Source organism: Argopecten irradians, chromosome 4 (assembly GCF_041381155.1).
Source record: "Argopecten irradians isolate NY chromosome 4, Ai_NY, whole genome shotgun sequence".
Taxonomy (NCBI): Eukaryota; Metazoa; Mollusca; class Bivalvia; order Pectinida; family Pectinidae; genus Argopecten; species Argopecten irradians.
In genome coordinates this window covers 31,455,563-31,470,730 of record NC_091137.1, presented here as the reverse complement: position 1 = coordinate 31,470,730, position 15,168 = coordinate 31,455,563, and the positions used below count along the sequence as shown (strand labels likewise).

The 15,168-nt window shown below is 32.4% G+C and overlaps 1 protein-coding gene across 2 annotated transcripts; it reads right to left on the bottom strand.

The window, feature by feature from the left end:
• Positions 1-470: 470 nt before the first annotated feature.
• On the bottom strand, positions 471-13,728 carry LOC138321290 (ataxin-7-like protein 3). Of its 2 annotated transcripts, none has more exons than XM_069264860.1 (12): positions 13,617-13,728; positions 12,140-12,255; positions 11,754-11,770; positions 10,918-11,119; positions 8,201-8,298; positions 7,116-7,202; positions 6,763-6,831; positions 4,148-4,173; positions 3,876-3,919; positions 3,679-3,747; positions 3,029-3,162; positions 471-2,441 (listed from the first exon to the last, which is right to left on the bottom strand). In XM_069264860.1, the coding sequence occupies exons 1-12, from the start codon at positions 13,665-13,667 to the stop codon at positions 2,278-2,280; spliced, it is 1,077 nt and encodes a 358-aa protein (XP_069120961.1). In that variant the 5' UTR covers positions 13,668-13,728; the 3' UTR covers positions 471-2,277. The 2 variants fall into 2 exon arrangements, with proteins under 2 accessions (XP_069120961.1, XP_069120962.1); XM_069264861.1 differs by lacking the exon at positions 6,763-6,831 and adding an exon at positions 5,366-5,434.
• Between the last annotated feature and the right edge of the window lie 1,440 nt (positions 13,729-15,168).

Below are 15,168 nucleotides of genomic sequence, written 5' to 3'. Positions count from 1 at the left end.
GGATGTACTGTTGTCTTTTATACTTTTGAGACCGAAGATTCCATAGATGAGATGCTGATTGGCTAACCACAGGGGGAGGTGTTAGGTCTCGTATTTGAGCTTATCGTAGAGCATCATAGTGAAGCAGAATTACAAGTCTAATTTTAATTAGATTGGCTGTTGAACTAAACAAACCAAACCATTGATGTACAACAAATTATTTCTAAAAGAACTAATAGCAGTGAGTGAGCACAGCTGATGGATTTGGTCGAGTCAACTGCCAGAAAAAAGAAATGTCATGGAGCAAGAAATTTCTTGCAGTAACTGTTAGCTAATTCAATAACATGAAGAATTCCTGATGTGATTTCATCATAGGATACAGCATGCGAGAATAGCAATGTTCATATATTTCAGAAGTGCCAAAAGTAAAGCATGCAAACAAGTCCAGTGGTATAACACTTTCTGAAGTAAAAAGAGGCATAAACAAGGGGTGATAATTTAGTTTTTATTGTCAATATAATTTTCTCCAGTTTTACACTGTTCCATCATATGAAATGGAGCAAATAGTTAATCAAACAGTCATACAGATATTCAGTTTACATTGACCCACACAAGTCAGAGAAACTAACTAGTGGGTATTGTCAACTACAGTACCTGTTTAATTCTCACATAAATACAAAACATAATTATCCAAGGAAAAATACACAGGATAATTAACAAATTTGACAGCATCATCTACACATACTGTATTCCAATTAGCCTTATGCAACTCTCTTATTAAAGCAATAAAGATTAACATAATTTTACATGGGTCTGTCAAATTGACAGGGTTTATCACAATCCAAGTAAAAGATACTCTGACTAGTCAACCCAAGGCTTGCTGAGTGTTGACAGCCAAAAATTTTCACGAGGGTCGAGATATCTATGTTAACTTGACAGACCCATGTTTGAATCTTTTATCCTATACTTTAGTGAAAAATTCAGTTCTTTAGAACGTTTTCATGATGCCGTCATCACAGGGACATTGCCATGTGTTAAAATGAATGGAGCTGTATAGCTGATGTCGCATCATTGTTTAGCATGTATGCTGTCTTTTCCCCTTCCCTGGTAAAAAGTTATCTTTCCCCTAGGACTATAGAAGATGATCCATCTGCTTCTAATCTTTGAATATTCTAATATAAAGTTTCTAATCATTCAAAATTTATACATTTTTGCATTTCCATTGCCTGTTTTGTTATCTAAATTTAAAACTAAATTTGAAATTAATTCTTGTGTTAACATTAGTATGATGCATAGCAAACATTGACTGTGATAAAGTCCTGGCTCTGATTCGACACACTGTTTATTAAAATGTAAAGATGAGAAATAATTGTCCTCTTTTACTGTTGTTTGAAAACTGAATCTTTTTGATGCACGCAAACATCAGATATGTAAAAACATTCAGTTTGAACACCAGTAAACAACAGAAAAGATCATCTCAAAGATCAAGGAGACAGACACCATGGAGGCATATGCCTTTGAGAAAATGATTTATTTCCCTGTAGTCATGTGATTATGATTATCACAGACACTAATGGCGGTTGGTATAATTATAAGTTTGAAAATCTCTTTGGAAATTAAATATTGGCACATTAAACTTTACAACAGAAGTTTTGATACAAATAATAATAAACTATACAAAACACCTGCAAACTATGCATACTTTTGTTCAGCCCTCAATTACACACATTTTACTGCTTAAAGCTCTTTTAGCTCATCAATTAATTCATGTATAATCTTAGCACTCAAATTCCAATCTCGACATCACTCTCGGCACACACATCTTCAAACAACAATCTTACAAAATGATAACAACAACAAAAAAATAAACTTTTGTATAACAATATAAAAAAGTATTAAGCACATTTTAAATAATATTTCACTCTAATTAGTTTTAACACGAACAATATCAAATATCAATATTTAAAATCTTACAAAAGAGATCCTTTAAATTTCTTTTCTCACTTTCTTTGAATATGTATATACACATTCAACATTATTAACATATTTTTTTGTATTTCAACCATACTCTTAAACAATATTTATGATACTATAATAATCTTGATGAAGTGTCCTAATCATCTTAACATTTTTGAAACTTTTGTCTCATTTACAGAAAATATATAAAGATTTTTTGTATGTATTTTCAATAAATATACAACAAGTTATCAGTAATTTAGATAACTTATATCACACATTACCCTTACATGTACAGTTTTCCTTAACCTCAGTTGTCCATGAGTCCTAGTTTTGTAACTATCATTCAAAGTCATACAGGCTAGATGAAGTGAGAGAATTAGATGACCCACCATGAGAATTTGAAACAGAATTTGACACATGTTTGCTGCTTTTCTTCTTCTTTGAGTTGGAATTTTTTGAAGAGCTTGACTTAGATGGTGGTCTTTTCTTAGTGCCTGATGTACCTGTAGGAGTGAAAAATAGCAGGTAAGCCTAAATTCTACATCCTTGTCTTTCCTGTTGCAGGGCCCACTCCTCATGGGTTTTGTATAAACATAAAACTTGAGAGTCATGCGGCAGCACTTCAGACTTGGACAAGGAAATGAGAAGCTATTGATTTTAACACTACAGTACATAAAACACCTCTATCTTAAAACCACATTCCCCAAATACTTCCCAATCATCAGTTGCTTAGTCCTGATCATCACAACATCCTTATTTACATTTATTCCATGCATATAAACGAACCCTTGATAACTTGAACCCCTATTCGTTATAGTACCCCTTATTCTTTGAAAGAACCTGCAATATGTATGGTATCAAAGCCATTTATTCCTCAAATAGGTGAATACGATTTGATCACTTAAATGTACATTACTCTGAAACAAATGAAAAGTGATTTTCTAAGGACTCCAATACCCCAAATTCCGCAAACTATTGACACAGTATTTTGTTGTTTGAATTTTATTTTGTTGACTAAAATTAAAACTGAATATGTGCTGATCTGGGTTTAAACATCTAAAAACTATAAATGTATAGTAATAAAACTTACTATTGTTTGTGGATGTGGAGTCGGTAGGAGAGGAGGCTGAAGAGTTAACCTCCCACTGTAAAGCTTCCCTCAGAGATTGATTATCAACGTCATCAAGACTGTCAATGTCGATATGTACATCATCCTCTACATTTCTGGAAACAAAAAGTTCTGGGTAAAATTTATGTTGAACAAACATGAGTTAATAACAGTTTAAATAACAGTATTGTTTATTACTATCTAACTGTACACACATACACATAGATCAGGAAATCTGGTAAGAATATCACCAGTACTTAAATCTCAGAAGAGATTAGAAGTTCAACTAGATAATTTATCACTAGGCAATCTGATGCAGTTCCTGAAGAGTTTCTTCCAATAATACTTTAAAATGTTTCAGGTATCCCACTTAAAACAAGATACTATAGCTGTGTGATTCAACTCTACTAATATAAACATATGTATGTGGACAAGCACTGTATAGCACAAAGTATTTCTGTGTACTTTGTTTAGTGGTTTAGAGCTTTGGTATAGTATTGATGGTAAGCCGATGGAGCAATAGTGATGATATTATAAAAACAAAATTGCTTGTTAAAATGAAAAGGAAAGAAAACCCTCAGTTACAATGAAATGTGAAAAAGCTTATTTTTATGAAGCAAACTTCTACTTACGCGTGTCCCAAGAGAAATACCCGAACTTGTTGTCGCTGTTCATCTGTGTGCTGTGGACAACGGTGTGATCTGGGGGGAAAATGTGCATTAAAAAGTCAGTTATAGCTATATTACAAATATACACGTATCACTGATAACTACAACCTGGTGTACACAGAGACTATCACTCTAACACAACATTAATATCTGGTACTCACCTTGTACACATTTTCTTGGTATGTTCTGATATCACTCCACAAGTCTGAAATGATCAAACATTCTTTTACACTGAGATATCGTCATTACAATATATTTCACACTTGGTTACTTGTGAAATATTAGACAGGTTTCAAACTTTCAAAAAAACAACAACTTTTACTCCATTTTATTAATACATGTGCTTTATTAAATTCACATGTATGTATATATATATATATGCATTAAAAATAATCCATCATTACAACTAAATTGTAGACAAACATTTACATACCTGTAGAAGAAGCCGTTTTCTTTCCTCTGTATAAAAGAAGAAGATGTGTTATGAATCAAATTTCCACTTCCTTTTTTCTCCACATATTTCTAGAGCTGGGTTTAGATTGAAATGTACAATGCATTCAAGATGTGATCAAGGTATTTCTGTCAGATTTCACTGTAAACTAGATCAATTTACACTGTAAAGTCTATTAAGCCATAATCTAAGACAATTACTTTTTTTTTTGTCATAATATTGCCAACATAAAATTTCATTTTTTCATCAAGTTGATATGAATGTTTGTTGTAAAACAGAGAAAATTAGGCTCATTTTCAATTTGGATTGATAATGGATTAATTGATATTATCTCAAAGATTATTGATTATGAAAGGCACTATTTTGATTATCAAAGGGGACTGGTTTTACTATAAAAGATGCAAACAACAGAATCTATGTTGAAAATATCACATAATTTTTTATGTATGAAAAATTGACTTTCTGCCATGGATATCTTCAAATTTATTTCAAAATGGTGGGATATTATAGTTGTAAAATTGAAATTAAACGTGGTATGTAAGTGGTATGAAAGAAAAATACTCTTTCATAAGTGGATATAAAGGATAGGGATATTCTACCCTCAGGATCACAAAATGTTGCAAAACCCTCGACAAGCCTCGGGTTTTACTACATTTTGTGACCCTCGGTTCAAATATTCCTATCCTTCATATCCACATATGTAAGAGTCTCATATTCTTTCCTATATCTGTATCATGTAAAACTTAAATCAAATATATGTGTAAAGACATTTCAAAGATACTAAAGAATACACCAAGCAATACTTCTTTAAAAAGAAATGCATACTACATTATTTCAACCTTCTTAAACTCACCAGACTTCCCTTCATTTCACTCAGTCAGTACTGTGCTTAACTCAATTTGCCCTCTTTTATTTTTAAAATATGACTTCCGATCACTCGATTTGTAGCTCTTCTGCTTCTGTAAGCTATTTTAGCTATAAGCAGGACTTCTTCTCTTCTTAAAAGTGTGCAAATCGAATTGGCCTCTGAGGGAGTTGAAGGAAGGGAGGTAACTCTTGATAGATCATAATACAGGACAGGAAGAAATTAACCTTGTAAATCCATGGGAGTATATGGTAGCTGATTAATGAAGAAATTATATTTACTATATTTTGTGATTTTATAAGCGATTCCCTATGATTTTGTATTAATTTACATACCCACTGTCATCAGCTCATAATTAGGTATGGTAGGTTCAGGAGTCCCTGAGCGATCAGAACTGTTATCGTCTGAATATAAAGCAATTTTTATTTTAAAAGTAAATTCAATCTTAATTAAAATGAAAGTTACTTCATTTTCATAATACCTTGAATATACTTTAAAGAAAATTTTGACATGTGAAAATTATTATAAGGTGAAGGTATCATACACAATGAAAAATGCTAAGCAATTATAGATGATCTCTTTGAAAGAATTAATATTTCTAGAGCTGGGTTTAGATTGAAATGTGCAATGCATTCAAGATGTGATCAAGGTATTTCTGTCAGATTTCACTGTAAACTAGATCAATTTACACTGTAAAGTCTATTAAGCCATAATCTAAGACAATTATTTTTTTGTCATAATATTGCCAACATAAAATTTCATTTTTTCATCAAGTTGATATGAATGTTTGTAGTAAAAAAGAGAAAATTAGGCTCATTTTCAATTTGGATTGATAATGGATTAATTGATATTATCTCAAAGATTATTGATTATGAAAGGCACTATTTTGATTATCAAAGGGGACTGGTTTTACTATAAAAGATGCAAACAACAGAATCTATGTTGAAAATATCACATAATTTTTTATGTATGAAAAATTGACTTTTTGCCATGGATATCTTCAAATTTATTTCAAAATGGTGGGATATTATAGTTGTAAAATTAAAATTAAACGTGGTATGTAAGTGGTATGAAAGAAAAATACTCTTTCATAAGTGGATATAAAGGATAGGGATATTCTACCCTCAGGATCACAAAATGTTGCAAAACCCTCGACAAGCCTCGGGTTTTACTACATTTTGTGACCCTCGGTTCAAATATTCCTATCCTTCATATCCACATATGTAAGAGTCTCATATTCTTTCCTATATCTGTATCATGTAAAACTTAAATCAAATATATGTGTAAAGACATTTCAAAGATACTAAAGAATACACCAAGCAATACTTCTTTAAAAAGAAATGCATACTACATTATTTCAACCTTCTTAAACTCACCAGACTTCCCTTCATTTCACTCAGTCAGTACTGTGCTTAACTCAATTTGCCCTCTTTTATTTTTAAAATATGACTTCCGATCACTCGATTTGTAGCTCTTCTGCTTCTGTAAGCTATTTTAGCTATAAGCAGGAGGATCTTTTAGACTTCTCTTCTTAAAAGTGTGCAAATCGAATTGGCCTCTGAGGGAGTTGAAGGAAGGGAGGTAACTCTTGATAGATCATAATACAGGACAGGAAGAAATTAACCTTGTAAATCCATGGGAGTATATGGTAGCTGATTAATGAAGAAATTATATTTACTATATTTTGTGATTTTATAAGCGATTCCCTATGATTTTGTATTAATTTACATACCCACTGTCATCAGCTCATAACTAGGTATGGTAGGTTCAGGAGTCCCTGATCGATCAGAACTGTTATCGTCTGAATATAAAGCAATTTTTATTTTAAAAGTAATGTCAATCTTAATTAAAATGAAAGTTACTTCATTTTCATAATACCTTGAATATACTTTAAAGAAAATTTTGACATGTGAAAATTATTATAAGGTGAAGGTATCATACACAATGAAAAATGCTAAGCAATTATAGATGATCTCTTTGAAAGAATTAAACACTTTGGTTCGTTAAACAAACAACTGATATACATTAACCCTATATGGATCAGTAAATAAAGAAGTAATAAAAGTATACAAAACTAAATCCTACTTATTAATTGACTCCCATTCCTAAATTTATTGTGCTTGTTCCTCCTGGGAGAGTGTGTAAGAAGTTTTTCTTTCTTCAACTTTTTCACTGAAACAGAAATCGTCAATAGTTATTATAATGAAATCTCTTGAAAAGGGAGATAACCATCTTTGGTAACCCAGGCCACTTTCGATTATACAGTTTGACTGGTTTGACCTAGTTGTTTCTTTACAAATTAAAGACGGATCTGGCGATTTTATATTGTTTTCAGATAAGCCTTGACAAAGTCCTCACAGGCCTGTATCAAAAACTACAGGTACATCAGGATTTTTACTTGAAATAACGGTCGAACCTCTTGTTTCGATAAAACAAAAATGGCTCCAGTGTCAGAAATATACCATATCATGCAGGTGTTATCAAGAAGGGAGATAACTACCTTTTTACATAATGGTAAGTTTGGATTTATAGAAGAAGGGGAGTTAACTACCATTCTTATCTAGATCTGGTTATCATAATAATGTCACAGAAGAACATGACCTGACATTCAAGATCTTATTTCAGAGCACACGATTTCATATTAATTAAATCTCTGCCATCTCTAGGGATCAAACATGAGACCTTAGGCTTACTAGACTATTAATGCTCATTCAATCAAGCTAAAGAGACGTTCTCTTTTAGTCGAGAGGTATGGTTACATTATTACCACTTCCAAGGGTTAACAGTGATGCTTGTGGGGCTTAGCTGAGTAATCTTTCCCAAATCTCTACATGGGTGTAAATGTAACTGAGCGCATGAATCTTGATTTATTACAGATTTAATTACTGCCTCCATAAGAGATCAGTAAGGCTGCATACAGAGTTTCTTTAGCGCAGGTGCTGTACTACAATAAAATATTGATCATATCTGACGTTGGCATAATTACATTCATGCATTAACTCGAATCAGAATGTGAATGTATAACTTTGATAATTACAATGGAACCTATTATCCGTTATTTATTCATAAGCCAAACCAAAGAGATACACACATATATACCAGTATACAGATAATAATAAACTCGTATATACATGTGTAAACATTTCTGTATGACATAATGGTTAATGTACCTTTCTTATCCACATTGTAGCTCCAGTCAACGTCATTATCATCGTCTGGACTGTCATGGTCATCACTCTCACCTTTACCTAGTGTCGTACTTCGACTACTGTAAAATTACATCATCAAATAACACTGAGACAACACTTCCAAACATTAGCAAAGACAAAATCATACAGTAATTAAAAGGGGAAAAAAAGCGTGAACATAAATTGTATATTTATGGTTGAAGCACTTAAAAAATAATGATGTGAATGATAATTCCTGTACAAACAAGATAGTTAATGTATTATGTTTGTATCTACACACTAGTGTATTTACATATAATTTGTGAATGAAATGCTGTAGTGTAAAGCTTGTTATTCTTGTGTTAAAAATTCAAAATTTCAATGAATCAAAGTGCCAAGGCCACTCATAGATGCTGTGATTGAAGGATCCAAACCAAATAACAAAGAAATTGGTTTTTCATTTAAATACTGAATTTAGTATACTTTAAGTGTGCAGTGTTGAATTTTGGAGTTTAACAAAATAATTTACAGTATATCGTATTTATTTTATGATATTTAAAGTTTAATAAGTTGAATAACTCATTTTCCTGAAATAACTGTAATAAATTTTTTATCTAAATTATTTCTGAAATAACAATTTCGACACCAATGAAACCGTTCAGAATCTGAGTATCATTTTTTATAATTCTCTTTTAATTACTAAATTATCAATTTCATCAATGTCTCTTCAAAGACAAAAAATAATAAGTAAACATATCCGTATCTTAATATCCACTTAACATTGAAGAATATTTTCGGAAAAATATAACATTAGAAATATTACCATTTCCGGACATGTTTTGGTTTCCTTTTTAGAAAATTTACATGGGTTGCTTTGACGACTTTTGACTAATAAATCATGGCCAGATACTTTTGTCGAATAAAAGGTACATTATTTCATTACGTATATCACTCGGATTTCTATTAAATTCACAAGATTGCTAGCCATAAACATCAAGAAAACTTCATGTAATGTAGGCCTACCGGACTTTAGCAAGTCTTCGTAAGCCTAACAGTAACTGGTTGGCGAGATATTATCGTGCAGAACATTATACCACGAGTTGTGCTTTGCTGACTTTTGACTCATGATGAAACATTGCCATATACTTTTGCCAAGTTAAAAGGTATATTATTTGGTTACTTATAACACTCAAATTTCTTTTGAATTCATAAGAACGCTAACATAAAAAAACTTCATACAATACATCAGACTTAAGCAAGTCTTCATAAGGCTACCGTACATTACACGGCAATATAAGTTTATTTGTCACTTTAAAATGCTCGTACATATATAGATCTATATCATCATTATATTTTGTAAGTTTATGTTGCTAAATTTTGTACCTTTCCCCTTTCAATATAACGCAGTTGTCGATAAACAAAAGACACAACTCCCAGTGACAGACACATACTCAAAACTATTAACTTTTACTGCGCAATAGTATATGTACAGTGCATCATCGGATATAGTTCGTCAATGCAACCAACACAAAAAACTTTATAAGCGTTATAAGGACTTTTTTTTGTAGTAACCTTCCAAACATTTGATTACAGTAATCGATCAGTAGCATGAATTACGTAAAATTTAAATAAATTAATATTACACAATCCATAATCCATCGAAAGTCACCCGTGGAGGAAGACAGCGAAGAAGGCGTTGTTCGTGATTTTTGGGAGACTACTATCTCGGAGTAATACCAATATCATAGAGTTCCAAAGGAACACTTAAAAAAAATCCATCCATGGTGTATATGTATGTACAAATTCAATGACTGTGGTTTTGAATATTGGGGTTTTATTTTTCATACCATTAAAGGGACAATTCATTCTACGAGAACATTAAAATTTGTATATATATCGGAAAACCCCCAGTTCTAATGGAAATTAGATCAGTCGGTTTTACTGTGATATGTCAGAAAATCCCATGGTGGTGAAATGCGTGTGAAATGTTCAAACTCACTCGCTGTCCGCCATTACACATTGTGGTCGAATATCTTGTATGCCGAACCCAGTCCCTTGCTCGTAGAGTAATGCTACTTTTGTCTAGAACTGCTCAAATCGCTCTGACAGAAGTGTGTTTACCTTATTAGGTGAATTGTTTTGTCTAAAAAATCATTATATCACCTCCACAGTGGTTATGTAGTTCATTTGTTTAACGTGCGTGACTTTGGCTCGGGTATGGGTACAGCGTACATATTGTACCTGCTTAATCGTATTGATCAACGATTTGTAATTACAACGGTATCAATTAAAATACTAAATAATGACGTGGAATTTGTCAATATCTTATGTTATATGTTTCATAAGAAATGTAGAACAATACATTTATGCCATATTTTGCTTCTTGGTTATGTAAAAGAATTAGCCTGAGTGAATTGTCCCTTTAAGTATTAAGTGAAATGAACAAAACAACTTTTAATTTTCATCGCGGAGTGGTTTCATTGTTCTGATGTGCACAGGCTCGCCGAGCGTACCTAAGAATGCAGTTTCACAGCATCAAAAACGAGAAAAATGAATTTTAAACGATTTGGAATTTTTACAATCTGGCTTTCAGGGTATATATGCTTCAAACATTTCTCAATAATTCTCAATTGCCCATTGGCAGCCAGTTAAGCTACCTGTTTGTCGGCAATCACTCTAACCCAATGCCATTGCATAAATATATGAGCAAATCCAGTTACCTTGTTTCAGTTTCCTTGGCAATCCGAGCCTGACGTCGACTTGCTATTCTAGAGCTGTTCCTTCCCATTCCCATACATTTCTCCAAGTGGGGTGCAAATCGAGATGCAGCTAGATTCCTTTGGCAGTTTGGACAAATACATTCAAATTGCTTTTTTGTTGGAACCTGTCCAAATACGTCCACTCCTAGTTTCTCTACTATTTCTGTAGAGCAAATAATGCATGTCAATAGCTCAGACATATAGTAATAAAAAATACCCTATACAAGAATTTGTTGCTTATGAAATATTAGATACTTTGATTTTGATGTATCTAACCAATAATCATATGATAATGAAGTCCAGGTAAACACTTTATATTATTTAAAGCTCAGTTCGTATAATATATTATATAATGGAGATAGCGTTCTAGTTTGTTTAGCTAAGTATATTGGAAATTATTTGAATGCATGACTGAAAAATGTGCAAATTGTAATTGATCAAGACATCATATGTTTCATAGAAAATATCAAATATGCTATTTCACATTTCTTTTATAGTTAACTTATTTCATCTTTGCATATTACAGAGTTACCTTCCATGCAAGTGGGTATTAATTGTGATATTACATTTTATGAGCGACACTCACATCATTTTCTCAGACAAGTATGACGTTATGCTCGCAAACACAACCTCACAATCAAGGGCAGATAACTCTATGATATGCAAATACAGAATAAAGTAATGATTAATATCGCAAATACAGAATAAATTAATAATAAATATCCAATATGTTCTTACTGACATACATCTATTGGTCAATTATTTTGATAATGAAAATAAGATTTTTTAACACTCACCATATTCACGTTGCGACCTAAGAAGAAAAGGTGAAAAAAATGAAATGTCCATAAGATATAGATACAGCTGTATCCATATGAAAGTAGGAGAGGCTGATATGGGACATGACAGGATGGACATAGTTATGTACACTACTCCCCTCCTCTTATTTTTGGTTGGCATATAAAAATAATCTAGTGAAAGGTTATAGAATCAGAATTATTTCAAATTTTATGTTCTGTTGAAAAACGTTTTCTTTTAACTTAGTAATTATAATTTGCAATTAGTTTTAATATAATTAATCTGAGATTAAAATCTTCGACAGAATTAAAAGAAAATTATCAGTAATTATATAAATACAGTTTCTGCATAACTAAGCCACATAGATTTATATATTAGAACTTACTTAGGATCTGTGTCTCCTAAGAACAATGTGCCTATTTTGGAAGCTCTGTGAATATCAAAACAAAGGCCAAGTGTGACTTCATCGATCAGCTCATTCATGACATCTGTCAACATACCCTGGAAAAAAAATTAAACTCTGAGAATTGCTGCAAACAAAATATAAATAAATAAATTTCAAAAAGCCGCCTAATCGACCCTGCACGACATGGCTCAAAATATTTAATACTGCCAATCAATGAATCTAAAGCAAAAGAGACTGAACGTAAACTTGTGTAAGTACAGTATTCGGACACAATATATATACATGTGTATCTTTTATTATATATTTCAAATTCATGCACTTTGACAATTTACAAAACATACCATTATGGTTTTTATATATAGATTTTCTTGTAATTTTAAAAGTTTGTAGAAAACAACTTGGTTATTTATATATTTTGAAATATTTCTCCTTTTTTTGTTTTTGTAAAATAGAGGAGAACATGCGCCATGCAGTGTAAAGAAACTTTGACAACAATTTATTTGTTGTTACTTCATGATTCCACTGACAAAAGTTATAAGAGCGAAGTTCTGTTCCTGTTACATGTATGTGAACACAAGACGTAAATGTACTGAGGTTGCTGACATGCATCGACGTGAAAAAGGAAAAGTTGTTGAAAAAAACTACCAGAAAATCAATTTAAAGATGCTCCACTGCCGACAGAGCATTAATGATATTCATCATTTGAACAATAATTGGTGTTTATTCGTGCATATATATGCCTAATTAACACAAAAATAATATAAAATAATTTACTTTGTCTTTGGTGCATGCGCAGTCAGTACTTCATTCCATATTGGATAAAGTGCCATGGATTTTTTCCGGGATGCAATTTATTATTTTTCATATTTTCAACTTGAAGTAAAATTAGAAGCTCAAACTTTTCAATGGTGGTAATGGTGTAAAATAAGTAACTTTTGTAACTGAAGAAAAATACTAAATTGTCTGCTCCTGTTTTTGATAGTGAAAAAAATACCATTTGTCAGCGGTGGAGCATCTTTAAATTTGTGAAAATGCATGAAATATGTGGGAAAATATGACGTGTCCTAATACTTATTTGCGATCTTTGTATGGTTAAAATTAATGTTTTCCTCTGAATCGCTTCCGTGCTCGGTATTTTTTCAAAATTTTTATTTAGACACGACTGTGGATGAATTTCTAATCGATTTAAAAGAAATGCACCTAAAGACTATGCATATATCGAATGCAACCGTCAATTTTTGACAGTGAAAACCGATGATTAACCCTGATTATGTTAAATAACCTGTGTTGTGTCGTGCACAATACTTTTTTCTTTTACATTCGTCTGCATCGAAGTTTGGAACAACTGGCGCACTGACTGATGTTTGTGCGAGTGATTCCCGGTGTCCAGAATGCACCCTACATATCCTCGCTGTAAGCATGTCCAAAAATTGAAAACGGAGAGAACTATCTTTACCTGTAAACCTATGTCACCATTCTGTTGACTATGGTTGTTTTTGTTGTCCATGTCTTGCAGACTTTTTTCGTCAAGACAGCCACCGGAAACGTAAACTAGCACTCAACTAAATCACAAAAAGAGTCGAATGCGGACAGTGAGTATTCCGGAAAATCATGTGCAAATAATAAAAGTGTGGTTATTTTTGATATTAAGAATATATACATTACACGATCAGTATATGAATAAGAAAACAATATGATGTAGCTTAACAATTTGCAGCTTTTGGTCCGGTACTTTTATTTTTTTAATTGGAACATTTCAATTTGATTTCAGTCATGCCGTATACATGTAATGTATTTCTGTATTTATCGTTTTGAGCAATCAGAGTTTGTTTAAATCATTGCTTAACTGACAGAAAACCTTACAATACGAGTGTCGACATACATGTTCATGTACTGTACATGCCAGTTCAAAGAATACACGTGAACATGTACATGTAATGGTTCATCATCTCATAATTATGTGTTGTGCATATTGATATGAAAAAAATGTTTAGTCTTCCACACAATATTTATCAAGCTGCTAATAAATATAAAAAAATGTATCTAAATGATATGTATCTTTAAAACAAAATCCATATGCGACAATCAATGCAGTTCCCAAACTTTATTCGCTGAACATACGCAATATTCGTAAATCGTACTCAATATCCGCACATGTCCGGAATTATTTACAAAGGCATGTTTTCCTTTCCCAGGATTATTGAATTGCACAAAATTTTGATTTCGGGAATCATTCGCATTACATACGCATATTCGTACGCAAAATATGCTCAATGTACATGCTAAATTATATGCGCTGCATATCCGCTGTCATTCGTTGATATCCGCAACTGACAGGGTTTTGCGACTTGATAGCGAACTGGGACAGTTTGTAAAACGAGTATATTGCGTACCTATCACGTCGACACCACGAATTAACGTAATTTGTAGCGTGTATATTGAGTAAAGCGTTTATAGTACGTCTGTTTTGCATTTGATTTGAGAAAAAAAAGCGAATGCATATAACAAACGTGTTGCGTAAAGCAAAATTACTGTATAAATATGACAGCAATCAACATACCTGCCAGTCGTCAGTCGAGACAGAAATTTAAATAGTTTCTCTGGTCGAGTAGTACACTTGAGGAATGGGTCCTCGGCAACATACAAAAAGTACATGTTAAGCAAAGCAATTTAGTTTCAAAGACAAAAAAGAAAACATCGTTTGCTTTGATTTGAGTTTGAAACCGACTGGACCTTGTTTGTATCTCAAGGAGGTAGGATAGGAGATGCAGTCTGCTCATCTTTGTTGCAGTCGTGTTGTTGTGAAAAGCGATATCGTAAGGATCGAGCGCGCTTCGTGTACCTCCGCAATTCAGATGCCCAACATGCGCAACACAGCGCCGTTCTTTCCGCTACACTTGCGCAATGCATTATCAATAGATCCGTAATGTTTCCGTAAAAATCGCAATACTTCTTACATTATTCCTCAATAAATGCGTTATATATTCGTATTTGATTCATACATATCC